This window comes from Oncorhynchus mykiss, chromosome 11 (assembly GCF_057628025.1).
Source record: "Oncorhynchus mykiss isolate SJ-2025 chromosome 11, ASM5762802v1, whole genome shotgun sequence".
Classification (NCBI taxonomy): Eukaryota; Metazoa; Chordata; class Actinopteri; order Salmoniformes; family Salmonidae; genus Oncorhynchus; species Oncorhynchus mykiss.
The window spans coordinates 15,025,086-15,040,061 of NC_143032.1; the positions used below are offsets into that span (position 1 = coordinate 15,025,086).

At 42.8% G+C, this 14,976-nt stretch overlaps 1 protein-coding gene across 3 annotated transcripts; it reads left to right on the plus strand.

The window, feature by feature from the left end:
* Positions 1-286: 286 nt before the first annotated feature.
* Positions 287-13,248, plus strand: LOC110535331 (armadillo repeat-containing protein 1). Of its 3 annotated transcripts, none has more exons than XM_021620267.3 (7): positions 287-658; positions 1,559-1,767; positions 3,069-3,160; positions 7,644-7,827; positions 8,456-8,572; positions 8,704-8,778; positions 9,796-13,248. In XM_021620267.3, the coding sequence occupies exons 2-7, from the start codon at positions 1,606-1,608 to the stop codon at positions 9,988-9,990; spliced, it is 825 nt and encodes a 274-aa protein (XP_021475942.1). In that variant the 5' UTR covers positions 287-658; positions 1,559-1,605; the 3' UTR covers positions 9,991-13,248. The 3 variants fall into 3 exon arrangements, with proteins under 3 accessions (XP_021475942.1, XP_090045639.1, XP_090045640.1); XM_090189513.1 differs by having other exon boundaries at positions 508-778; XM_090189514.1 differs by lacking the exons at positions 287-658; positions 1,559-1,767; positions 3,069-3,160 and adding an exon at positions 7,225-7,498.
* Positions 13,249-14,976: the final 1,728 nt, after the last annotated feature.

The window sequence follows — 14,976 nt, forward strand, 5'->3', positions numbered from 1 at the left end:
CTCTTTAATTATTTGTTACTTTATTTCTTATTTTTCCTTTAGGTATTTTTCTTAAAACTGCATTGTTGGTAAGTAAGCAAGGTGCTCTGAGAACCTGTTGTATTCGCAGCATATGACAAATACGATTTGATTTATTACAAATTGTAAATCATAACATATCACCCGAAATGGGTGATGGACAGCCATAAATGAATACCTACTATACCTATAGGAAACATAACATATCATACAAAATGTACGTATAGAATAACACGAAATGCTCTGAGAACAGGTTGCAACACATGCTAGAACGCGTCAAATAGGCTCTCGCTGGCTCGTGCTTGGCTCTGCCCATCTCTTTCCTTGTTCTGACCACTATGATTCACTTGTTAAACTTGGAAACGACAGGATTTGGTCTATCTTGGGTTAGTTATTAACATCTTTGGCCCTGCTGCCTGACAGAAAAAAACGCTCTGATTGGCTCTTCGTCTTGACAGTCACAACGGAACTGTCCAATCAACTGTCTTCACACAGAGGCCGTGATGAATCGTAAAATGTATGCGATAGCTAGCTAACGTTAGCTATTTGACGAAATTGTATGACCGAAACATCTTTCTTTTTTTTAGCATAATCGCTGTCATTGTAAAGTCAAAATAACGGGAGATCACTTGGAGAAAAGGTAATAATATGCTAATACTGACTAACGTTAGCTACTGTAGCCCAGAGAGTAATGTGTTTCTGGTTGTCCTGGGCGTGTTTTCAGAGGTTATGCGTGGACAACAATCAATGCTACAGCAAGGTGAAGGAACCAGCTAACGTTATTAATTCTTACAGTTCTGATTAGAAACATGGCCATTCACCATCACCCATTCATTCAATTTGCATGCAAACGAGTGTGAAAAAAAAGGCAATGACAAACTAGCTAGCTACATTGGTTAGCTAGCCCGCTAACCAGATTGCTAGCTAGCGGTTTTGGATATTGAACAATACTGGTTGTTCAGGGTAATTCTCAGTAAAAAAAAAGCTCCATATTTGCATTGTTTTGGTCCGTTGGGCATTTTGTTGTAACTGTGGCCTCCATAATGAGCCTTATTTGCTAACCTGCACTATGTACTGGCCCATTTCTCAACAGCCTGCTACTGTAACGTTAACAGTACCATATCATTTCATTGTTTAAACATGTGTCATAATATGTCACTACAGGTAATGGACTGCCACGTTTTTATGTTTCAGCCAAGTGTCCGAATAAATAACTAGCACTTTTTTAAAACCTGCTTTAACATAGTTCTGTTAGTAGGCTTACAGACAAAAATAATAATGGTGTTGCTTTTCATGTGAAATGTCAAATTGATTTGTTTTTCACAAATCACAATCTGATGCTCATACTGATTGCAGTATTTGAACAAATTGATACATCATTTGTTATTGGCAGTCCCTTTTCAATTGGTTGGTTTGGTCATGCAGCGAGTGTCCCACAAATAAAGGCATTAGAGACTGATGTCACCGAAACAGATGTCATTGAAATGAATATGTTCGGTACTGTACAGCTAAATCTAACTTGATCCTATTATACACACAGTGTAAAGAGGCTGATTTGATGTGCACGGCACTGGGAGAGGAGGCACCATGAGTAGGGAGTTGGATGCGCTGACTGTGGTGAACCAGCTACGAGATCTCGCAGCTGACCCTCTCAACAGACGAGCCATAGTACAGGACAACGGCTGCTTACCGGGGCTCATCCTCTTTCTGGACCACCCCAACCCTCAGGTCGTCTACTCAGCATTATTGGTAAGGCTCATCCACCACCATTTGGTCATTTTGTTGGTTATGCAAGGTCAAGAGTTTTCCTTGCTCCAGGCCCTGTAATGCACAGTGGTTGAAAAATTACCCAGTTGTCATAATTGACTAAAAGTAAAGATACCTTAATAGAAAATGACTCAAGTAAAAGTGAAAGTCGGCCAGTAAAATAATACTTGAGTAAAATTATTTGGTTTGACATTTTTTTAAGTATCAAAGGTAGTAGTGTAAATAATTTCAAATTCTTATATTAAGCAAACCAGACGTCAATTATTATTATTTTTTTTAATTTACGGATAGCCAGGGGCACACTCCAACACTCAGACATAATTTAAAAGCAGTCTGGATGACCAGGGATTTTCTCTTTAAGTGTGTAAATTAAACACATTTCATGGCCTGCTAAGCATTCAACATGTATCGACTACTTTTGGGTTTCAGGGAAAATGTATGGAGTAGAAAGTACATTATTTTCTTTAGGAATATAGCGGAGTAAAAGATGTCAAAAAATATAAATAGTAAAGTACAGATACCCCAAAACACGACTCAAGTAAAAATACTGGAAAGTACTACTTAAGTATTTTACACCACTGGTTATGCAGAAATGTGACCTGATCCATTGATCAGAAGGAGTTGGAACAGGGAAGAAAGGTCTAGGCTAGTCTTGAGTGTACCAGCAGTGTGCACATATTCTCGTACTGCTCATGATAACAAGTGTCAGTCTGAGGAGTTTATTTACACAAGTTATGTAGCTGTCCTCTCGAGGGGTTCTAAAAGTGAGGTGGTTTGTGTGTTCTTGTCATGTGCCCCCCACCCCCCCTGCTGTCCAGTTGTGTCAGGACAGGTTAGAGTGATGGTGTGTTCTCAGGCACATCTCCAAGAATCCGCACACACATCTGAGTGGTTTATATAATAGTTCTTATTTAGTGGTGACCTGGACACTGTACTTGTTGCGTGCTTGCATTGGTTATGCAACACACACATACTTGCAGCGAGAGCAAGTACTGTGTAAGTGGCTGGTTGGCTGCTTAGCCGTGTGTGGTGCGTGTTTGTGTGTATGCTTCGTTGCTTGTCTGATTTTTAACACACACTCCAGTGTTTCCCCTATTTTCCACCCCCCCACCCCTTGCCGCTACTACCAATGCAACCCCCCCCCCCCCCCCCCTTCCACAGCAGCAGCAGCCTCAACCGTTGCCACCACTACTGAAAAAAAGTCCTAGGGGAAACCCTGACAGACATAAAACCAAAGATGGTGATAGGTCAGTTTGAGGTAATGGTTTCCCTTGTCCTTCCAGGCAGTGCGCTACCTGGCAGAATGTCGGACCAACAGAGAGAAGATGAAGGGAGAGCTGGGCATGATGCTGAGTCTGCAGAATGTCATGCAGAAGTAAGTCCCCTCCCCATCACCATCACTGCACTGCATCAGAATGAGCAGACACACACACATGGAAGCATACTGTGCACTTTTCACTTAAACCTCATCCTAGTATTTCTCTTGCTTTCAGCAGGCAATATGTGCATGTTTGCAAATGTTCTGGACAGGAAGGTTGTCTAAGGTTGACATGTAAGGATGAATTTGATTAATTCTGAATTAAAGTGGGTCTGTAAACAATTAATTTGCTGTTTCCACACATTGAGGGATTTAATGCAACCTGCCACTTGTTTTTTTTAAATATCACAATTAATCTAGTCAGTGTCCTCACTGGTTTTTGTTAAATGCTGAACAATGTTAGGGTTGCCAGGTATTTCGCTCAAGGACTGTTATATCGGGTTGTGCAGCCAAGATCTACACTTTCGTAACTGCGTCTGTCATGTTCATGTCAATTGAATGCCATTTAGCCAGGAATAAAACAATTACAATTTAATTTACCCTTACTATATACCCTTTATTATTTAGGAAGCCCTCCTGTTTTAATTGATTGACCCTTATTTTTATCAGTTGACTGAGAACATATTTTCCTTTACATCAACAACCTGGGGAAGAGTTATAGGAGGGAGGTGAGGGTATAAATGAGCCACCTTTGGGTACCTTGCTAAACCAAAATGGCCGACACATAGTGGTCATCCAGAGACGGCTCTCTAGTCTTTAGATGTGTGTGATGCTCCAGATCGGGTTGTTGGGTGAGAGTATCTGGAGGGTGTTTGGCATTACGACTGCTGCTTATCACTGGCACTAAGATGGAGATATGCCAGCGGTTGGCAGGTCCATACCAGGCTGTATGATCTTCTCCTAGGGCCCAACTCTCTGTGAGACTGACCCTTGGGCCTGGAGCTAACCAGCCAGTCACTTCAGCTAGTGACAGGCCCTGTCAAGAAGGGCCCTGTGGTCACACCGGCTCCCCCTGCTCCCATTCTACACACCCTGACCTTGGGTAGAGGTCGTTCATGTCTGGAGAGAGTGTGAACACAAGACTTAAGGGAGGGACAGGCTAGCGAAATGTCACTATGTTGGTGTTAACACCAGTCCAGTCCCAAGGCTCTGCTGTTACACTCTGTGTGGGGATTCATTTTATTTTAAAACTGTTTCGAGTCTTTCAATGAAAATTGGTAGTGATACCGTGTAGCTTGTGCAAGTGATACCGTGTAGCTTGTGCAAGTGATACCGCGTAGCTTGTTCAAGTGGTACCGTGTAGCTTGTTCAAGTGATACCGTGTAGCTTGTTCAAGTGAAACCGTGTAGCTTGTTCAAGTGATACCATGTAGCTTGTTCAAGTGATACCGTGTAGCTTGTGCAAGTGATACCGTGTAGCTTGTGCAAGTGGTACCGTGTAGCTTGTGCAAGTGATACCGTGTAGCTTGTGCAAGTGATACCGTGTAGCTTGTGCAAGTGATACCGTGTAGCTTGTTCAAGTGATACCGTGTAGCTTGTTCAAGTGAAACCGTGTAGCTTGTTCAAGTGATACCGTGTAGCTTGTGCAAGTGATACCGTGTAGCTTGTGCAAGTGATACCGTGTAGCTTGTGCAAGTGATACCGTGTAGCTTGTGCAAGTGGTACCGTGTAGCTTGTGCAAGTGGTACCGTGTAGCTTGTGCAAGTGGTACCGTGTAGCTTGTGCAAGTGGTACCGTGTAGCTTGTGCAAGTGGTACCGTGTAGCTTGTGCAAGTGGTACCGTGTAGCTTGTGCAAGTGGTACCGTGTAGCTTGTGCAAGTGGTACCGTGTAGCTTGTGCAAGTGATACCGTGTAGCTTGTGCAAGTGGTACCGTGTAGCTTGTGCAAGTGGTACCGTGTAGCTTGTGCAAGTGGTACCGTGTAGCTTGTGCAAGTGGTACCGTGTAGCTTGTGCAAGTGATACCGTGTAGCTTGTGCAAGGTTGTCTAGTCCATTCGGAAAGTATTCAGACATTTTCCACATTTTGTTACGTTACAGCCTTATTCTAAAATTGATTACATAATTTTTCCCCTCATCAATCTACACACACTACCCCATAATAACAAAGCAAAAACAGGTTTTTAGACATTGTTGCTAATTTACAAAAAATAAAAAAACATCAGACCCTTTACTTTGTTGAAGCACATTTGGCAGCGATTTCAGCCTCAAGTCTTGTTGGGTATGATGCTACAAGCTTGGCACACCTGTATTTGGGGAGTTTCTCCAATTCTTCTCTGCAGATCCTCTCAAGCTCTGTCAGGTTGGACGGGGAGCATTGCTGCACAACTATTTTCAGAGATGTTCGATTGGGTTCAAGTCCGGTCTCTGGCTGGGCCACTCAAGGACATTCAGAGACTTGTCCCGAAGCCACTCCTGCGTTGTCTTGGCTCTGTGCTTAGGGTCATTGTCCTGTTGGAAGGTGAACCTTCGCCACCTGTCTGAGATCATGAGCACTTTGGAGCAGGTTTTCATCAAGGATCTCTGTACTTTACTCCATTCATATTTCCCTCTCTCCTGACTAGTCTCACAGTCCCTGCCGCTGAAAAACATCCCCACAGCATGATGTTGCCACCGCTTCACCATAGGGATGGTGCCAGGTTTCCTCCTGACGTGATGCTTGGCATTCAGGCAAAAAGGTTAAATGTTGGTTTCATCAGACCAGAGAATCTTGTTTCTTATGGTCTGAGAGTCCTTTCGGTGCCTTTTGGCAAACTCCAAGCGGGCTGTCATGTGCCTTTTACTGAGGAGTGGCTTCCGTCTGGCCACTCTACTGTAAAGACCTGATTGGTGGAGTGCTGCAGAGATGGTTGTCCTTCTGGAAGGATCTCCCATCTCCACAGAGGAGTTCTAGAGCTCTGTCAGATTGACCATCAGGTTCTTGATCACCTCCCTGACGAAGGTCCTTCTCCCCCAATTGCTCAGTTTGGCCGGGCGGCCAGCCCTTGGAAGAGTTTTGGTGGTTCTAAACTTCTCCCATTTAAGAATGATCGAGGACACTGTGTTCTTGGGGATCTTCAATGCTGCAGACATTTTTTAGTACCCTTCCCCAGATCTGTGGCTCGACACAATCCTGTCTAGGAGCTCTACAGACAATTCCTTACACCTCATGGCTTGGTTTTTGCTCTGACATGCACTGTCAACTGTGGGACCTTAAATAGACAGGTGTGTGCTTTTCCAAATCATGTCCAATCAATTGAATTTACCGCAGGTGGACTCCAATCAAGTTGTAGAAACATCTCAATGATGATCAATGGAAACAGGATGCACATGAGCTCAATTTTGAGTCTCATAGTAAAGGGTCTGAATACTAATGTAAATATATTATTTCAGTGTTTTGTTTTTAATACATTTGCCAACAATACTAAAATTCTGTTTTTGCTTTGTCATTATGGGGTATTGTGTGTAGATTGATGAGGCTGTAATTTAACAAAATGTGGAAAAAGTCAAGGGGTCTGAACACTTTCTGAATGCACCACATATATATATATATAAATAATAGCAATATACAGAAGTGTGTGTGTGTGTGTATTTCTGTATATGAGAGCAAGCGATAAGGTTTGCTATTATTATGTTTTAGTCAAATATTATCTGTTCGGGCTTCTTGCGGTCAATTTGCAGTCTACAAATGATTTATAATTATGTTCCGACCCCCGACCATTTGTTCAAGAATAATCATCCCGCGGCTGAATCTAGCTGATGATCCCTGATCTAGAGCCGAGCCATGCTGTCCGCTAAGGAGGCATTGTACTTCTATTAGCCAAGCTAACGTATGCTTTAGAAATCATATTTACTGACCAATCTCGCTCTTTCAATTATGATCTGTCTGATGTTCTCTGTTGAAATAAGAAGACTTTTAATACTTTCATAGTATAGCCTAATTATTAGACATTTTAGAGACTGACAGAGACCTTTGTGAATGTTTGGTTTTTATGATTGTAGTGTGGTAATTTCTCCTTCAACAGGGCTGTCTATTTATACAGTAGAAAGGTTAGGTAGTGACAAGCCTGTCACAGTGGCTCTCTGTAGGCGTATGGGGACCCCCCCCCCCCCCCCCCCCCCCCTCATGCAGCTGGACAGCTCTCTTAGCGTGCAGTTTGTCTGGCAGAGCGACGACCTTTAGAAATATCAACCACTCAGTCCAGTGGGCTCTGAGAGAGACCTGGACAGGCCCAGACCACCGAGGACAGGACACTCAACTGTAACGGAGACCGCCGTCGTCGTGTGGTACAAAGAGACTTAGTAGACGTGGATACTTTTTACTGTGTATGTCCACTTTCTTTTTGACTTGGATTCATTGCTACCATCTTGCCCTTGTCTGGATTTGAGGAGAGTACTTGACATGACGAAGAAGTTAAGGTTTTTAAAATGACTGTAAAAAAATATTTTAAAAAACCTCTAACAACAGCAAGTATGCCTTTGTTTCCTGAGAGAACTGTCCACATAATGATTTGAAAATGAATTGTTTTATACTTAACCTCTTGTTCTTTCTCCCATCTCTCAGGGGCAGCTCCCCAGGGGAGACCAAGCTGCTGGCGTCTGAAATCTATGAGATTCTGCAGGCAGCTGGTAATGAGGCAGAGCAGGCTGAGGCTGCCTCCTGCAGACGCAAGGCCCACTTCTTCCTGGGCTCCACCAACAAGAAGGCCAAGACTGTGGTGCTGCACATCGACGGCCTGGATGACTCGGTGAGTGGATGGTGGTGTCTCTACCTTGTACAAACACAATGACACCTGAGGAGATCAGTTTGCCAAACCAAAAATCCAGGCTGGATTCCAAACTGTTTTTTTGCTTCATGGCTTCTGGCCTTAATGTGTCTCACAGGAATCAAAATGGGTGAGGAATCAAACCTGTGTTCTTTATTGCGATAGGCTAACACATTTCGAGAAGTCACCACCACTAGAACCCCTGAGACAGGCATATTGTTGCTCTGTTGTCACGGTGACCACATAGTGTTAACGCAGGTTGTCAGGGAGTGTAGGTCAGTGTTGTAAATGTCAGCCATTGAACAGCAGGGTGTTGGAGATCAGACCTGAATACCACACCACAGGAGAGCTGCACCTGTCCCTGATCACATTACACCAGACAGACTGTGACACACCACTCATATCGCCACACACACAGGACAATGACAATGAGCTCTTTTGAAATGTCATATTGATTGTTATGTTGCTGCTGTAAATGTAATGTAACATGAAACCCCTTCACATGAATAGAACGTAGATGGTTACATTTGTATCCGGCGCTGCTTTCACATCAATATTGTCTTTTCTCGTCCTCTCATTTTGTTTATTCCCCCCCCCCGCCATCTCTCAGACTCGTAGAAGTCTGTGTGAGGAGGCCCTGTTGAAGATCCGGGGGGTGATCAGCTTCACCTTCCAGATGGCTGTGAAGAGATGTGTGGTCAGGATCCGCTCTGACATCAAGGCTGAGGTGAGTACGACCACACAGGCACGCTCCATCCATTAAACACTGCACTCTGGCCAGAGAAGAAGAGTTTAAAACGTCAGTTGTTTTGGTTACAAATGTGTTATACAAAGACCGCGCATCTTTGTGTTCCTCAGGCACTGGGCACGGCGATCAACTCCACCAAGGTGATGAAGGCTGCACAGGTGGTGAAGGGAGAGGATGGAGGAGAGGTGAGTAGAAGGAGGGATAGTACTCAAATCAAACTCAACTTTATTTAAAGTGCATTTGAAATCGCAACATTTTATAGTAAAATGAACGAGATTTCAAAAACCTGAAGGTAATAAAATATATTAATGAAAGAACAATCAAAAAAACTTTTCTAAAATAATAGTGAAACCATTGTCTTAAAGGCCAAGCTATATAACTGTAAAATAATTTATTAAAGACTAGGCTGAAAAAGGTGAATTTTCAAACGTGATTCAAAAATCTCAACTGTGACCGGTTGCCCTGTTACCTGACAGGGCAAGTCTTTGTGGTGGGTTATATTCTCTAACTCAAAAGGTCCACACCCAGTGGGAGTAGGCATGGTAGAGCTCTTTGCCAACCCATATTGTTGGAGTTGCTTCTGTATTTCTGTGCTGGGGATGGTAGTTATTTGGAGTGACTGTTAGCTTGTCATATCTCTCTGTTCCTTAGGGCGTTACTCACCGCCTAGTCACATGACCAATCCCAGCAAGCCCTCGAAGCAGTGTGTCACGACACCCTGTATCTATAGGAAATCTAACCCCATGAACCCCCTACACCCATCAAATGTTATGTCAAAGTCTACACCTGTTGTTTACGAAGCATAACAGTGAAAAGCTTATTTAGGGGCCCTTCCCAAACATGCAGAATACAATAAAACATACTTGAGGATGATAGGATAAAAACATTAGTAACACAAGGAACTGAAGTAGTTAAATTAGACTAGACCACTGCTCCCCTCCCCCTGGTCACTGTGATGGCAGGCTGGGGGGAGATTTCTCAACAGGAGCCACAGCTCCTCACTGACCTGCTGCTGTTCCCCTGCTGACCAGCAGGTGGAAGAGCTGGTTCACTTATGTTTCAGACTTGGCACTAGAGGTCGAGAATAGTTTGCGGTTGCCTGATCTTGGTTTTGTTGTCTTCACTATATTTTTTTTATATCAACCCAGTTTGCCACTAGTTAGGGATTCTGAACTATTCCCTGTTGTCTTTCTCCCCCCCAGCTGATGCTTCCATTCCAGGAGGGTGCAGAGGAAGCAGTGGTGGAGCACAACGAGGACATCCCAGACTACCTCCCTGAGGAGGAAAGCCCGTCTCAGGAGCAGGACAAGGCCGTGACGCGCGTTGGCTCCATCACAGATGGCGTGGGCTGGCTCAGCACAGCCGCCAACTTCCTGTCCCGCTCCTTCTACTGGTGACCACTTCCTGTGTCAGTCACAATCCCAAGCCCACTAACCACCACCCGACGGTCACCTTAGCCCCGCCTATTTCATCCAGCCCTTCTACACTGCTCTCTAGTCCCTCTCAGCAGCCACACAGAGTACCACTCTGCTCAGTGTACTAGGAGCACTGGACTGCCAAGTGCAACCTGCAATAACCTTTACTTGTTTATAAAACAAAATTAGCTAAGAAAATGCTAGCTACTGTACCGCAGGCTGAACTCGCTGCACACTAAATACACTCAAGTCAATCTCTACTCGTTATGCGTCTCATAAGCCATAGACCGAGGACTTCAGAATCAGCTTACATCTCTTTTCCTTTAGGGAAGTAGTTTTCTCTGACGCCCGATGGGTCCATCATCTCTTTGAAACCAAATTGCATTGTGGGAATGCATTGTGCTGCATCGTCTTCTGAGTTTGAGCGATTGCATTGAATGATGCTGCGCTTGTGGAAATTGGAGTGTTTTTGTGCTTATCTGTTGCTTCTTTTCCTCATCTTTGTTTTGATAAGGTTTTTTCACCCTTTTTCTGTTTGCCAATTTGATAATCCCTAATTCACTTTTCGTTCCCCTGCGGTGGGGGGCTTTTGTTTGTGCCAATCTTGCTCGCTGCCTTGTTTTCATCATGTTTACGTCTCTATCCTTCGTTAGGTGCCTTTTGGACTCTTCACTGCCATGTATTGCTATTTATTTGTCCAGTTTAACTTCACTCGAAACCTCTGAAGCCTTGTGAATAATGCAAACTGTCTTCTCTGCGTTGGGAGCTATTTCCCCTAACAGCTCATGTCCCTCACAGAGAGATGTCATATTATTAGCGAGACAAAGAGACCCCGGTGAAGGACGGCTGATGACAGGACATTAGCTGCTCCATAGAGGGCGGATGCAGAAAGGAAAGGGAAATGATGCTTACTGTTATACTGTAGAAAGTTGACTTTAGTACACATTACTTCTCGTTAAATCCTCCTAGGACTTGGGAGTCTCTTGGTTGTACAGTGGAGGTGAGTGTTCAGACGGATCGTTGCTTATGTTGAAGTTGTGATGCGTTGACTCGCATCAAATTGACTTCTTTAGCCTTTTCCCCATCATCAGTGTTTTCATGTCGGATTATCATATGGTCATCTGTAGTCTGAAAGGTCTGATTTAGAGTAGACAACCGGTCCTAAATCGGTGTGATGGAGACCTCGGGGCTTGATAGCCACCTGCTAAATGTGTGTCCCTCACCCTGAAGCCCATCAACATGTTCACTATAGTGGCCCAGCCACTACATATGTTTGTTTTTTACCCCCTTTAGCCAGCAGTGTCCTTAAAATGACATACACATACGGACACACCATTGCTGCTGTCAGAAGGACACTAGAGGTGTAAGCAGCATCACTGGTCTGGATATGTACATTTCAAATTTTGGTCACATTAACACATGTTTAGCAGATGTTACTGCGGGTGTAGCGAAATGCTTGTGTTCCTAGCTCCAACAGTGCAGTAGTATCTAACAATTCACAACAATACACACATCTAAAAGAATGGAAGTAAGAAATATGTCAATATTCGGACAAGCAATGTTGGAGTGGCATTGACTAAAACACAGTAAGAGTAGAATACAGTATATACATCTGAAATGAGTTAAACAGTATTTAAACATTTATTAAAGTGACTAGTGTTCCATTGTTAAAGTGACCAGTTAGTCTATGTATATAGGGCAGCAGCCTCTAAGGTGCAGGGTTGAGTAACTGGGTGGTACCCGGCTAGTGATGGCTGTTTAACAGTCTAATGGCCTTGAGATAGAAGCTGTTTTTCAGTCTCTCGGTCCCTGCTTTGATGCACCTGTACTGACCTTACCTTCTGGATGATAGCAGGGTGAACAGGCAGTGGCTCGGGTGGTTGTTGTCCTTGATGATCTTTTTGGCCTTCCTGTGACATCGGGTGGTGTAGGTGTCCTGGAGGGCAGGCAGTGTTCCCCCATTCATGCGTTGGGCAGACTGCACCACCCTCTGGTAAATGGTGCCTGGTTTCCTAGCAATATTAATCATAATGTTAATCTCAGTCCTTATTTCAGGAAGAAATCATGTTTTGTTTTTTTTCAACAGTTATTCTTTGTCTCCATTTTACTTTGTGGTTGAAAGATACAACACATTTAAAATGTAAATATTGCCCTTTTTGAAGAGGTTTTGACTGACATTGAAGTTCGATATTAGGTTTGTGCATAGATTCCTCTTTGGATTGACTTTTTATTCCTTTTATTCCTTTTGAGGAACCCTTTCACACCTGTAATCCTTTTCCAGGTGAATTATGGTCTCGTTGTGTAAAGGAAGTGCTGACCAGACAATAGTTATGCTTCTGGAGGCCAAACTCACAGCTCACACAGCTAGTAGGATGGATGGATTTACTGCAGTGGGCTAAATCAGGGTCACAGTGTTTCTTGGTAGTCTGAAACAGATCTACTTTGAAAAGTCTACACCTCACACACAAGGTTATGGGCTTAAAACAAGAAGACACCTGAACCATGTCAGATATAGTTGAAATGTATTACATTTTGAGTTTGCATCCTAATATTACACTTTTATATACATCACAGAAGACTGAAATATAATGAAATAATGTTTATTAATTATGAAAAATATTAATAACATTCCACCCATAAGGCCACTGGGGGGGCGATTTGGTTGTTTTACTGCAAGAAAGGCCTACAATAACCTCAGAATTGATCTAATAACGTATATCCACTACAGTGAGTTTATTCTCTATCTGCATCCCTCAGAAGCAGTGCTTACGAACAACAAGTTGTAGGATGAAGTCATCACTTCTATTTAATCCTTTGTCTTCCTTTTTTTGTTTAACATGAACAGCATCAGTCATGACTTAAGTTGCAACATGTAAAGTACATTTTATTATAAGTTGCACTAGTACTGTATGTCAAATACTTGGAAAAGTTTTTTTTGTCTCGGTTTAAATCTCTTATGTCAAATCAAATGTTAATTTGTGCCGAATAAAACAGGTGTAGACTTTACCGTGAAATGCTTACCCCTTAACCAACAATGCAGAGTTAAATAAGGAAATACCCTATCGTTTAATAGTCACTCCATCAAGATGGCTGACAGAATCATGTAGCAAGTCCTTAGAATAGCAGACACTTCTCATGTACAGTGTGTATCTGCTGTCTAATGTATTTCAGATCTGAAAACGGTTGATTCCCAATTTACGATTAAGGCAAAGAATATTAAAGATAACTTTAAAATGTAAATGGTTTGCGTCTGTGTTAGCTGTGTGTGGGGGACGACTTGCATTTCATGAGTTACAGTAAAGGGCCACATGTTGTGGCATGTTGCGTGTGTGCATTGAGTTGAATTCCATTGTCATAGAATTTCTGAAACCTGACAATCCCCATAGGAAGAGCAAGACTTTGTCCTAGGCACGCAGTCATCTACCATGGCCATAGTACAGCAGCTATAAACCTGCTTGTGTTGCCAGATCAAAATGCTGAGGGCAGCAGCTGTACTCGTAGAGCGGGAAAGAACAAGATATGATTAAATCTGTTTTCCTTGCGGGTGCAGAAGTGAACTGCCCCAGGTCAATCCCCTGCCTGGCCTGGTCCACCTCTCCCCCTGCCTGGCCTGCATCCCCCCTCCCCTGTTGGTTTTCATACAGATCAACATTGACTGGTCTCGCCTTAATTTCACCCAACTATATGAACTGAAGCAGAGCGCTGAACATTGCAGTATCAGTAAAGGAAGGACCAAGAGTTCATGGAGGGCATGCATTGTTGTCAGAAAAACATATTACTACAATATAGACATTTTTTTTCTGTTAGTTATTATTCGTACCATCTCTTAGTGTCCTTTTAACCATGAACTTCCTGTTATTATGAACCCATCTATCATAGCCCCACCTATGAATGTTTTGAGGCACAGTGGGACTGACCTATTCTTAAAAAGCTACAACGAGCCTCACTTTACCAAGCAGGGTAATCGAGACCATACGCATGTGGAGGGCAAGTGCATCAGACCACAGAAGACTTTCAGGCCCTCTGGGGAAATATGATGTGCTCTCCGCTAGAGGGAGTCAGTTAGCTGGGAAATGTGTGGAAATGAAAAATTGTGACCAACAAGAATGAAAACCAGCTCAAAACTTGCCATTCATTTTTCAATCACATGTCAACTCTTGAGGACAAGGAGAAACATACTGGCAACTGGTTTTCTACAATGATGCAATAGACCTCTAAAAATGTTCAGTTTCAGTTGGCTTAAAAAGCTAGCGATAGGGTTAGGGTCAATTCCATTTAAATTCCAGTCAATTCTTAAAGTAAACCAAATTCCGATGTCAAATGTTCCTCATTGGAATTTTCCACATTGGAAGATAATTGCAATTGACCCCAACCCTGCTTAGCAACCGTTTAAGCAATGTAGAGTTCTAAAGCAGCTCACTGAAGTCGGGCCCAATTGACCCTGTAAGAAGATCTGAGACGTTTTGTTTCCCCCCAAAAGTAAAAGATAAATTGAGTTAAGCAGTAATTGAACCTTGACTTAGTGCCTTCAGAAAGTATTCATACCCCTTGACTTATTCCACATTTTGTTATGGTACAGCCTGAATTTAAAATGTATAAAATAAAATACATTCCTCATCTACAAAATACCCCATAATGACAAAGTGATTTTATTTCTTTGTTGAAATTTTAGGAAATGTATTTAAAATTAAATACAGGGATATATAATTGAGTCAATACATGTTAGAATCACATTTGTCAGTGATTTATAGCTGTGAGTCTTTCTGGGTAAGTCTAAAATCTTTGCAAACCTGTATTATAAAGTATTTGCACATTATTCTTTAAACAAATTATACAAGCTCTTTCATGTTGGTTGTTGATCAATGCTAGACAGCCATTTTCAGGTCCTGCCATAAATGTTAAAGTAAGGAACATTCAATGTCCTGTCTTGGTAAGCAACCAGTACAGATTTAGCCCTGAATTGCAGGT

Excerpts from the sequence above, each read along its gene's own strand:
- LOC110535331 (XM_021620267.3), top strand. The coding sequence starts at position 1,606 with ATGAGTAGGGAGTTGGATGCGCTGACTGTGGTGAACCAGCTACGAGAT. Across the intron at positions 1,768-3,068 it reads TCGTCTACTCAGCATTATTG|GCAGTGCGCTACCTGGCAGA; the intron begins GTAAGGCTCATC and ends TTGTCCTTCCAG. Across the intron at positions 8,779-9,795 it reads AGGGAGAGGATGGAGGAGAG|CTGATGCTTCCATTCCAGGA; the intron begins GTGAGTAGAAGG and ends TCTCCCCCCCAG.